The sequence below is a fragment of the Ammodytes marinus genome (assembly GCF_949987685.1).
Source record: "Ammodytes marinus genome assembly, chromosome: 13".
Taxonomy (NCBI): Eukaryota; Metazoa; Chordata; class Actinopteri; order Uranoscopiformes; family Ammodytidae; genus Ammodytes; species Ammodytes marinus.
This window is the reverse complement of record NC_137217.1, coordinates 9,792,414-9,804,913: the sequence shown is the minus strand read 5'-3', so window position 1 is coordinate 9,804,913 and position 12,500 is coordinate 9,792,414. Positions and strand designations below refer to the sequence as shown.

The 12,500-nt window shown below is 41.0% G+C and overlaps 1 protein-coding gene across 1 annotated transcript in view; it reads left to right on the top strand.

Annotated features, from left to right (window-relative positions):
- Positions 1 to 12,500, top strand: part of LOC307259117 (proprotein convertase subtilisin/kexin type 4-like) — a gene marked incomplete at both ends in the record, with an annotated part of 161,734 nt that overhangs the window by 84,042 nt on the left and 65,192 nt on the right. Inside the window, 6 exons of the mRNA XM_080038851.1 lie at positions 2,970 to 3,007; positions 3,847 to 3,926; positions 4,914 to 5,002; positions 9,399 to 9,571; positions 10,104 to 10,319; positions 11,197 to 11,300. Coding sequence (XP_079894977.1) covers positions 2,970 to 3,007; positions 3,847 to 3,926; positions 4,914 to 5,002; positions 9,399 to 9,571; positions 10,104 to 10,319; positions 11,197 to 11,300 — 700 coding nt within the window. The remainder of the gene's footprint in view (positions 1 to 2,969; positions 3,008 to 3,846; positions 3,927 to 4,913; positions 5,003 to 9,398; positions 9,572 to 10,103; positions 10,320 to 11,196; positions 11,301 to 12,500) is intronic.

The following is a 12,500-nucleotide window of genomic DNA, read 5'->3' as shown; positions in this document are numbered from 1 at the left end:
GCTCTTGAAAAGCTGTATGCATTTATCTCAAGCAGATTAGACTATTGTAACTCTTGTGTAAGAGCTCTTTTTCTATCTAGTTTCTTAATGTGTACGCTTTATAGGCTTTTCTAGTCACTTTATGAAGTGGATGTACTTGCAGATGTAATTTAAGGGTTGTACCCGCATGGTTGAAAGCACTTTTTCTAAGTTGCTTTGGCTAAAGGTGTCATCTCAAGGACCAGACAGGCTGCATTTTTGTCACTATGCTACAGATACTTTGATTCTAACAAACCAAACACAAAATATTATTGACCATGTTATTTTGATATTTCATTTGTTTAATGTTTCTTTATCCTAATGTATTTGTATGGCACTGCCACAGAGTAAGAAAAGGAAGAAACAGACAGTATAAACAGGTGGCCTTTTACTCACTTTACCTATTATCACAGTGATTATCACCACACCACATCCTGTCATTGTTACTGTATTGTAACAGTGTGAGAGTGACACTCTCTGTTGCCTCTCCATTCTTACTTCCTCCCTCCCTCCATCCTCTGCTCACTTGTAGCTTTGTTGCCTCCTGAGCAGCTTGACATACATTCCTAAAGAGGTTTCCATCACAAATAGAAAAGTGATGGTGTCACCTTTTAAAATGCTGATGTGACTCTGTGTGTGACACTCTTTGAGTTAGGGTCGGACTCAAACACATACAGTAGCAGCACAACTACATCAATGAGTTGAAACAAAGATGAGCTCTTAATAAATTGGACTCCCTTGCCTACTGCAGGCAGGCAATTGTTACAGCGACGTAACAGCAGAGATCCACTGTTTGCATTGCTGCACATAATATACTAAGAGAATGTAAAGCTAGACTGCAGAAGATCCAATCACAAAATCTCACAGTTTGGTTCAAACGCTTGCTGTTAGAAGCTTGAAATGCTTTCCCTTATTGGTCAGATTTTTAGACTTTGGTTACATTGCTGTTCACTGTGATATGTAATGGGAAACACACACACACACACACTTAACAATAGTTGAATCTTAACATTTAGGATGTACACATTTGTTTTTGGAAATTCAGGTGAACTGGACCTTTAAAATCATGTTGACTTTTTTTTCTTATTGGGCAAAACACATTGGAGCAAAAAAAAAAAAAACGTGGAGCAAAGTCAGAGTATATGAGAGTGTCCTCATTACACTAATGATGAAGTTTGTGTGTTTAAAAAAGGGAAACAGATCAGCATGAGGTGGGATTTGGAAAAAGATATCTGACATTTCATGACTCTAAAATGAATCATCTGAATTCCATATGAAGATGATATCGTGTTGGCCCGTAGCGCGGTTTCACTCAGCGCGCTTCAAACTTTAAATCAGAATGCTGAAAACCTACTCAGTATCCTCGCTTGGCCCCCGTGTGCAGTGTGGAAATCCAACTTGGCTCAGGCTCAGAGGAAAGTTGGCCAGAGAGCTCTTCCTCTTAGTTCCCCGCGAGTGTAAGAAACTGAAAAATCTATAACTATAAAAAAATAACTAATAAAAAAAATACTCACAACTTTGTTCATAATGCTCCGACCTAGTCCTACAATTTTCTACCTCCGCCTTGTACCAAACCACAGTTGCTGTAAACATAATACAGTTTGGCAAAATAGTCTGAACTCTGAACTGCATCTCAGTGGATGGTGTTTTCTCTATTTGATTTTGTTTTCTTCTCGCGTTGCTTGCCGATGAAGGCCGTGACATAGGGTTATATTGGTTGAAAGAAATTTTATAAAAAGGTTTTCTTCTAGAAAATAACGCCTGACAAAAGGTGTTGAGAAATGTCTGTGAAATGAGGTAGAAATTGGTGCCAGACAGAAATGCCTACGCAAAATTGTTGTAGGTGGCTGGGATGTCACTGTAGAGAACAATAGCAACCAACCAGCGGATAAGGAAGTTTGTCAAGCTTAAAAAAAACATGGTGGCCCGAGGTTAGATTAAAGCCTCAGTGGTTATGTAGAGGACGCTGCAGGTTGACCTGGTGCATCATGGGCACAGCATGGCAGCACCCAGCGCTCCATCTCTAACTGAGCTCCACACAATCAGGCCTCCACTGCAAAAAAACAACTGACTGCAGGTTACCATGACAACCCAGAGGCACTGCCTGCATGGGACAAAGGCTGACAGGTCTCGTGTGTGCGTGTGTGTGTGTGTGTGTGTGTGTGTGTGTGTGTGTGTGATCGAGAGAGACAGAGAGTCTGTGAGTGATTGAGAGAGAGAGTGAGTGAGAGAGAGAGAGAGAGAGAGAGAGAGAGAGAGTGATGTGTGGCGTAGCTGGCACGGCCCTCCTGGGGCCCTCATTGGTTTGTCCCTTGCTGAGACCACAGGAGCCCTGATGCAGCAGAGATGCATCAGGGCTCAATTGTAGGAGGTGGTGGTGGTGGTAGAGGGTTAGGAGAGAGTGAAAGAAAGGCTACTGATGTAGAAAGAAGGGAAGAATAAAAAGAGTCAGGACAAGGTAACAAGTGAAAGAGAGACTGACATTTTCATTTTCTGAAATGGCTAAAATGAATACTTTGTAATTATGGTGGATAAGGGATTATTCCTTCATTCAATTGTCCATCAGTCATGTGCAGTAACTCAGGATCTTGACGGATGTTGCTTGGGGGGGGGGGGGGGGGGGGGGGGGGAACGACTTCCACGCTACATTTTGGCAAATTAATTGCACCAATTAGTAGGGTACTCAAAAACTCAAAAGTTTTAATAACCTGTCTACCACACTTCAAGTTCAATGGACTTGAAACAGCTCCTTCCTGGCTCCACATAGAATACTGAAACAACAAGTGCACTTAGGCAGGGGCTGATTGAACTGTCTCACTGCACCAGTTTTAAACTTCTCTTTGTCCACAGCGTCACATCCTAGTAGTTCCACCCAGTATCAAGTACCACCATTGTAATTTGACTTTTGACTTGTATATATATATAACGTTTTCCTCTATTTAAATTTTCAGGTATAGACCACACAAACAGGGACCTGGAGAAAAACTTTGTAAGTACACTTCAAATTTGATTTTTGAACAATAACTGATCCGTAGCAAATGTTATTCAAGCTGGGCAGTAAAGTATTATCATCATATCATGTGCAGTGTAATATATGTCAGTTGTCTTTTACGATGTTACGGTTTGCCATTAGTTCTGTATGGTTACACACACACAATGGATTTTCATTAGAGTGAAATCTGTGTATTGACTTTGTCTCAAACTGCTCAGCTTCTCTCTATTACTTAAAACCTGAGATCATAAAACTTTCATATAGTGATAAAGCAGTTTTATTCTGCTATGGCTGCTGTTACTCTGGCTAGCCATAAAGCATATGCTGAGTGCATACAGTGTTGTTTGCTCTTGCCTTGTCATATATAATCCAATAGGCTGTTTGAAGCACACAGGCCAACTTGTACTTTGTCGGAGCAGATTGTCTGGCATGGATACGGCTGGCTAGAGAGACAGAGAAAGAGAGAGACACAGACACACAGACACACACACACACACACACACACACACACACACACACACACACACACACACACACACACATAATTGCTTGTACCATTTGCTGCCAAGACATCCTCCTCCTCTTATGCCTATATATACACTGGCAAGCAAGTCATTCAAACATTTTTTTGCAGCACGCATTAACCACACAGAAAATCACAAGGACACAGTCAGTGAAGGTGATTGCCGTCAGTCAGGAGAGAAACATATCCACAGTATAATTCAAGTGTTGCTCTCCAGAGTTGTTAATGGGATTCCTTCATTTCCTGTCACTCACTCTGATGTTTTGCCCTGAGAGGTACATTATGTCACACTGCTCTCTGCTTGTCTTTACAGGAGGCCCTGGCCAGCCTGGACCTGTGCGCCTCACACGGTCTGTCTCATGATCCCATGCCTGTCAGAGATGAGGACAATAGGTAACGACTGTGCTGCTGTGTTTCTTACATTCAAAGACGCAATGGACTGACCAGCATTGTTCATTTTGTCAAAAATGCTTATACGTTTCGGTTACATTTTGTCATTTGTATCCTTCATAGTTTTGATTAGTAGACGACAACTCAACCAATTTTATTCCAGTTTTGGTCGCTGACTTTAGTCATCTTTTAGTTTAGAATGTTTTCTCTCTTTGTACTAATTCAATAAGGCCAAATCAGGTATAGGAACATTTGAATCCAGGTGACAGCATCAAAGTTTGAAATTTGCAAAGTAACTCTGGGAAAAACCATCGTGGATTTTAAATGTCCGATAGAAGATGACTAGCATTATAGTCCCGTCTTTCACGTTAGCAAAAGCAAAAACATACATTTAGTCATTTTGATTATCCAAAAATTACATATAAGTTATGAAAAAATGTGTACAAAGAATTAAAAAAAACTAGCTCTACACTGCAATACAAGAACAATGCTATTTATTTACAATCTCTTCTACATGGATACTCAAATGATGATCCAGAATGAATGCCTGTCTCAGTATTTTATAACAATATGTAGCCGTGAAGAATATTCAAGACACCCTTCATAGACATCTCCTTTTAAAATGAGTCTGCTGGAAACATACACAGGGTACCAGAGGCAGTGTTTTTCAGTCAACTCATGGAGGTAAATTAAATAGCTACACAGTAGATGATATTGCAATAAAAAAATACTGTTTTTTGTCTGTTAAGAAGCACCAACGTTTCAAAAAGTTAAGTCTAAATAAAGGTCTTGGCTAAGCGTATGAACAGGGCATCAGCTGCAGAGCAAGTTCCAGTGTCTTGATGTTAAAATCAGGATGCACTGTGTAGAATTGTCTGTCCAGGCTTAATTTGATGGTGTCTCAGGTCCACACATCTGCAAAAACAGAAAAAAGCTCCCATCTCTGCACATTCAGTCTCAGCATGGCTAACATGTCCCCCTCCGTTTCAGCCACGGCACCCGATGTGCAGGGGAAGTTGCCATGGAGGCCAACAACTCCTACTGCGGTGTGGGCATCGCCTTCAATGCTAGAATCGGAGGTGAGCAAAACAATACAGCCTCATTCAGACAGTGGGAGGCCAGGCAGTGGGAGTACTGCAGTGGCTGGGACTACGACATGGCATTTTGAAAAAACACTTTTAGTAGCAGGCCACTAATCCTTTCTTCTAAAGTAGTTGCTATTATGCAAAACGAAAAGAAAAAAAGAAGAAGCTGTAAACACTTTTACAGCTACAGTTGTTTACTACTGGACTTACTAAAAAAAGCAGTAGATGCCAAAAGGTTTTTATCTTTAAAGCAGAAAAGGCACATTATGGATTCATTATTCCTCACCTTCTTTAACATATGAAACCAAAAACATTGAATGAATTCATTAAAATAAAGAAATTCCAACTTGCAGTCTTTGGCCCACAATTCTGCAGGGTTAAGGGATCCAAAAAACAAACAAACAAACAAAAATATCTTTCATGTTGAACCATTTCCAATAGGAAACACTTGACATTTGAAATTGTGCCAAATCAAAGGGCTACTGGCACATTTGGTTAAGATGGAAATTAAAAATGAGATGGCTTGTAAACATGGTTGTAAACATGAGCATTTGGTTGAAAATAATAGAAAATATCCTTGGTTGTCTCCTATCTGTTAGAACCCAGTCAGTTTAGTTATGTCTGTGCTGCCAAATATACAGCTGAACACAGCCTCATCAGATATACTCATGAGGCTTCATGGAAGATGTGTAGTCATATGTCTTTTTGAAAGTCTTGGGGGAGAGTTTTGGTTTCAGGTGATCAGAAATATATATTTTTTAAACATAAAGCAAACTGTGAAATATGTCATTTATAGACATGCACATGCAAATATTGTGCATGCCATGTGCATGTATGGCTCAGGGTTGTGTGTTGAATGCAACAGTCTACTAGGTGACTGGCAGCTATTGAGCCGTGCTGACCCTGTTTAACAGCTCATTTTTCAGTGGGAGCTTGGGTAATGGCTTTTTTAGTGTTGGCTGTAACATTGGTGAGGGATGAATGAACCGAATGCACAAGAGAGCCCATTTTCTGTTGTGAAATCAAAGATTTTTTAATAGGATATGCTACGAGTGCTATAAAGCACAAATTAATGAGGATTATATGATGTGTTTGAGTAGGAACATTTCTCAGATCTGAGCGCATCTAAACCAAGTTATTGCACTGATGTCATCAGCACGAAACACAGAGAACGAGGAGAGAAATCCTTCATTTGAACTGTGACATTTGAACCGTGCTCCGTGATCTTTAGCCCTATGACCCTCACTCATTTGTCAGAGCCTGATGAGAGCCTCTCGCACAATTGACAAAGAGATAAAAAAAGGAGGCAAGACCAGGAATGTCTTTTCACATTTAGTCTTAATGTCACCTAGCTGGGTCTATTTTAACCCCATCTCATAAACAGAGTCTGGCAAACAGGAGACGGAGGAGAAAACTAAAATGAAAGATGCATGTTGAATTACTGTGTGCTGAGCTTTTACCTCTCTGTGTGCTTCTGTGTGAGAAATGTAGTTGAAATACTCTGTGAATTTGTAGTCCTGTTAGATTTGATGTTGTTTTGAAAGAATACACAAGAAAAATGTAAGCCCGATGAATCAGCTTGGCTATATATATATATATATATATATATATATATATATACTGTATACATATCAGACAATTATAGGAAGATATAAACATTTTTATTTATTTTTTTAATACATCACCAGACAAACTCACAAGTAATTTATCTGAAAAGCTTCCAAAACCAATTTAGTGTATTAAGAAACATGGTTTCTTTTATGAGGCGATAACGATAATGTATTTTGTTTAAGAAAAAAACAACACATAACATTTTAAATGATTAATTTTTCGTTTGCCAGCGGGTTTGTCTTGATAATTATGTGTGCTGACTATCTCCTGTTAGCAGCCCATTAGCCAGGTTAAGGAGTCTTAAATTGTCCGTATTATAATATGTTTTTATATTCTATATTCACAACATGAATGTTAATAACTCTCAGAGAATGATCTCAGTCCCTCTCAGCTCTACAGAGATTTATAGCATCTATCAACTCATTGTTCTGGTTATCCAGCCCAGAACCTTACCATTGTTCTGAGTCACTCTCATAGCATCATTTTCAGCCAAAGCAGGCAGCTGTTTCCAGCAATAAAGCTCCAAAAACTGATGCTACTCCATATGTCCAGCAGCAGACAGCAGAAAGACAGAGTTAGTGACTATAGCCAGTGAGCGTAGCACAGCATTTAGCACCTGAAGATCCAGATATATTTCTCTCTTTTTTTTTTTAAGATATTTTTTGGGCATTTTTATGCTTTATTGATAGTGCAGAGAGACAGAGGTGAAATGGGGCAGAGAGGGGAGTGACATGCAGAGATCGACCGCGGGCGGGAATCGAACCCGGGTCTGCTGCTGGGCCCGGCCCGGGAGGGGGACGCCTTACTGACTGAGCTAAAGGCGCCCCCAGATATATTTCTCTTAACAGAAACATTTATTTTCAGTATTTCATAGTGTTCTGTCAGTGCTGTAGTGTATAACAAACACACAAAAGGAGAGTGGAGTAAGACCTTTGGTATGTGAGCTTACATTCACCAGAAACACGGGTCAAATTAATGTTACTCTGAATCTACTGGATGGGAAAATAGGCAACTGTTTGCTGACAGGGTGACAAGTTAGCCATATTAACTCAAAAGTTGCTACGATTGACAGCCAGTGGCAAGAATAATCGCAACCAATTATTTTTTGTTTTTGCTGGCTCTGGTAGCTTATAGTTTACTCTTAATCTTTAATTAAATACCTCATGCTTGTATTTGGGCCTGACTTCTTTTGATTAGTCTTTCATAAAAGTCACAATACATTGTCTTTACACACACACACACACACACACACACACACACACACACACACACACACACACAAACACACAAACAACCTTCATTCAGATGTTTTTTGACAGAATTGCCTTCAGAATGACTGTTTAGTAAGTATTGGTTATATCTGAACCCCCATATGTGTCTGTTACACTTCTAAAGCAGTGGACTGACGAAATGTCACATAATAAAGTGAAATAATCCATAATTGTCCCATGTATTATGTGCATACTGCATTGTGGGATGTTATTTTGGCTGACACTTTTACTTAGCAAGCTACATTACAGTGAAACCCTCTAGGTTCCTTGGAGCTAAACTGGGGAAAAAAACCCTTACCTCAGTTTTCTCTCACTGTTGTTGTTCAGATTGCCATGATGTGTGGCAACCCAGGCTGATATATTCACAGTCATGTTGCAACCAGTATTACCACAGGGTTGGTAGGGTGGCCTAGAGGAAAGCGCGGACGACCTGTAACCATGAGTTCACTTATTCGATCCCCGGCACCGGACAGGAGGATGTTATTTGTGAAACTAGTGGTGGCTGGTATTGCATCTACAGTGCCCACCAAATCTACCATTGTGTCCTTGAGCAAGACACCAAAGCTGTCCAGGGGCGCATCCCCGCTGCAGACCCTGAGCTCCTGTATAACTGCATATGTGTGTTAGAGATGTAAGAGGGGCGTTGCACTTTGCATGTGTTAATTGACAAAAATAAAGCCTTAACTTAACTTAAAATTATCACTAAAATGTAATGGAAAGTAACGGTAATTAGTAAGGTTCCTTGAATCATATATTCCTTAATCTTAACATAGCACTCATTTGCACTGCAGATAATTGTTAAGTGATTGAGCACTCCCTGACACCACTACACAAAAAAACAGCACAGGTTAAACTTCATTAGGGCGGATATTAAATGTTTTTAAAGGGCCCTTCGCTGCTGATATTCCAGCAAATAAAGCTGGAGTTTGATAGCTAGTTAGTTCACCCGCATCAGCAAACCTGCAGAGCTTACTTTTTCTTATCTACAAATCTGTCAATGCTATTGATAAGAAACTAAAGATATAAATCATTGAGCAGTTTCATGTACATAACTGACAGTGGCTAGGTTAGTGCTATCGCCTTCATGTTTAATCATACACTTTGTTTAAGTTAACCTCTCAGGCCTGGAGCATACTATGGAGAAATCAAAATGGATTGAAATATTTATCAGAGCAGACAGACAGAGGGACAGTAATGGAATTCTCACGGTGACTCACAGAAATAGATTATTGAGGAAACAAGAGGAAACAGACTCAGTTAAAAGAGGCACAATGACATTAAGACTAACACATAAGAAACCCACTCCAGGAGCAGACGGCTGCAGTTTGTTTGTGTGCTGGCGATGCATTTCCAACTCAAATAATATGTCACAACTCTGTCGCTTTTTTGAGTAATCTAACACACACACACACACACTCACTCACACACAACACTTCTACTACCACTTTCCACATAAGCCCGCCTCCCAAACTCTGACCCCCGTAACTTTTTTTCCCCTATGTATCCAGGTATCCGCCTGCTGTACGGCCCTGTGACTGACGCCATGGAAGCCTCTGCTCTGTCCTTCAACATCCACTTCATCCACATCTACGTGTGCAGCTGGGGCCCGCGGGACGACGGGGCCTCCATGGACGGGCCCCACCACCTGACACAGAGAGCCTTTAGGCTGGGTACACGCAAGGCAAGGGCTGGATCACGCATCTATGTTCACACTGCTGTCAGACAGACACCCACACTTTCAGTGGAGCTGAGATAGGAAGGAGAAAAATGTCAGCTGCTTGGATTCTGTAGATGAATCTTTAAATCGCTGTAGAGATATTGAACATTGGTCCAAATAAGAATTGGCTAGAGATCTGTGTCTACCATTAAGTTAGCTTTCCACCAGTTTATTTATAGATGTTATGTCCAGTTATATAAGCTTGTTTGGGCGTTTCGAGATACATTCTTATTGTCTATTTTCATTCTAAGTGATTTATCTGTATTTGCAGTGGGGGTTCTTTTTTGCCTATCTGAACTGAGTTGATATACTTTCTTAGCTAAAGGTCAAAAGTCATCATAAAAGGAATCCTATTTTTTACACCCTGCGTTTGGACCCTATTTAGATATGAACAGTATTGTGCTTTCGTATGCGATATTGACCGCCAGGTGGAAACGTTCTTTATGAAATTGACTTTTCACTTTGACGTGACTCTTCTGTGTTGTGTTGTATTCAGGGTCGCGGTGGAAAGGGCAGCATCTTTGTGTGGGCATCAGGTAACGGTGGAATGCACCAGGACCACTGTGGCGCAGACGGCTACGTTAACTCCATCTACAGCATAGCCATCGGGGCTGTGTCTCAGACGGGGAAGCCTGCATACTTTGGAGAGCCCTGTCCTGGTGTGATGGCTGTCACTCTGACAGGGGGCAGCGTGGGAGGCTCACTACCTCTGGTTAGTGTGTGTGTGTGTGTGTACTACCTAACATATCTAACAACAGTGTTTATCCTTAATGAGGTTGTATACTGTGTGTGTGTGTGTGTGTGTGTGTGTATGTGTGTGTGTGTGTGTGTGTGTGTGTGTGTGTGTGTGTGTGTGTGTGTGTGTGTGTGTGTGTGTGTGTGTGTGTGTGTGTGTGTGTGTGTGTGTGTGTGTGTGTGTGTGTCAGCAGCCCTGCTCTTTGGCTCCTGTGTGAGCTGTGAGAAGCCTGTTAAAGAGCAGCCACTGGTGTGATATTTATAGAGGCCTGCCAAATGACCTAGGTGCACGCTGGGTCCACACACACACACACACACACACACATGTAAGCGCAGACCCGCAGAAGCAAACAAGTGTTAATTGGAGGTAAAGGGTGGCTGTAGCGACTGAGAAAAGGAAGAGAGGAAGAAGCCGAGGTGTTGATGGCGGAGGTAGCAGCGAAAAGCCGGGAAGACACTCATTGGCAACTCCAGGGCTACAGAAACAGAAAGGCCAATTTTATCAGTGTGATGCCACCTTTTGTCTGCTGGGATTCCTGCCCTTTAACACCTCACATGTGGAGTTGGTCAGACTAGAGCGGAGTTGGTTTTTTAATAGCTATCACTGTAAGACTGTGTGAAAGTGTTCTAATGACTGAAAAAAGAGAAGCTACTAATGCAGTTGCTGCTATAGTGTGGGAAACTGGATTGGCCTGATTCGATGCAAAGCCGCATTCTTTTCCAAATACCTCCCACAGAAATATTTTTTTTTTTCGTTGGACAGAATATATGTACCCATCGTTTTTAAACTCTATGCACTGATTTAACATCAACAAAACTGTATCTTGAATTTTTTATTTTTATTTTTTCTACAGGTGACCGTGACCAACATTGGTGACGGCTGCATCACTCACTTTCCTGGAACATCCAGTGCTGCTCCCATCGCTGCAGGGATTCTGGCTCTTGTCTTGGAAGTAAAGTGAGTGTCAATCCGACCAGTCACACTGAAATAATGAATATGATACCTTTTTTGAAGAGTGTTTTGCACAAGTACGCTTAAGCAATGCGTATGCCCAGTTGCCCACTGTCTGAGGGGCTTTTAGTCCCCAGCCTTGTGCAGTTTACTTTGATTTCTTATCATGTTTGTGATGATTGATTGGCCATATTTTCTGCGTAACTATCAGTGTTTTTTCTTCTAATATTTTAAGACCACGTTTACCATATCCCCCCCTGTGCTTCCTTTACATAAGAGGATGTATGCGCGGTCGCACGATTATCAGTTATATTTGTTTCTGTTTGTTCTGAATGCATATTACCTTCTTCCTGGTGCGTGCAGTAAGATAGTCTCCCATTGTGATGAAAATTAAAACATATGTAACTTGGTAGCACACAACATAAGATACTGTTCTCACTAATAATTATAAGGCACACGATTGGACAATGGACAAACTGACATTGGTGGTGCCCAGAGGACGAATCAGAATGACCTTGGTGATTTCCTGCATTTTTGTATAGGTTCCTATGTTAACGTGAACCGGTCTTACTGCTAGCACCTTAGTCTTGTAAAGTGGCCTTCTACTTCCCTGGATTTTTGTTCAGTGAAGCAAAGCAGTGGACCTTTCTGCTGTAAATCAACCATTGGTTGAATTTTTCTAAGTCTGTTTTTAAGGTTATCAGCCATCTGTCCAGAAATCATCACAGTTTCGCATTCCAAAGATTTTTTCGTCAAACTGACTGTCCAAAACCTAAAATGAGAGCCGATATTTTGTCATTTCGATGTATGAATAGCTTTAACAACTACACAATTATCAATCAACCTAACTCACTAAGCATTCCAGCTCTTAAAGGAGACTATTGATATAATGCTTACATTACTCTTCTACACCTTTAACCGTATACCTTTCCTTGCCTCTCCTCCCCATTTGCCCTTCTCTGTGTTAGTTGTTTTTAGTCTCTCCTTTGCTCTACATAATCCTATTCTCCCACCCTTTCTTTCCGTGTCTTTCTAAATCAGCAAATATCTCTCTCTCTCTCTCTCTCTCTCTCTCTCTCTCTCTCTCTCTCTCTCTCTTTCCTCTCCCTCCTTTTGTATGGTCTGCCACTTCTGCCTAACCATTTCCCAAGCCCTCTCTTTTTCCCTCCTCATCCCTCTTAACCTGCCAGCTGTCGGTGTGTGGCC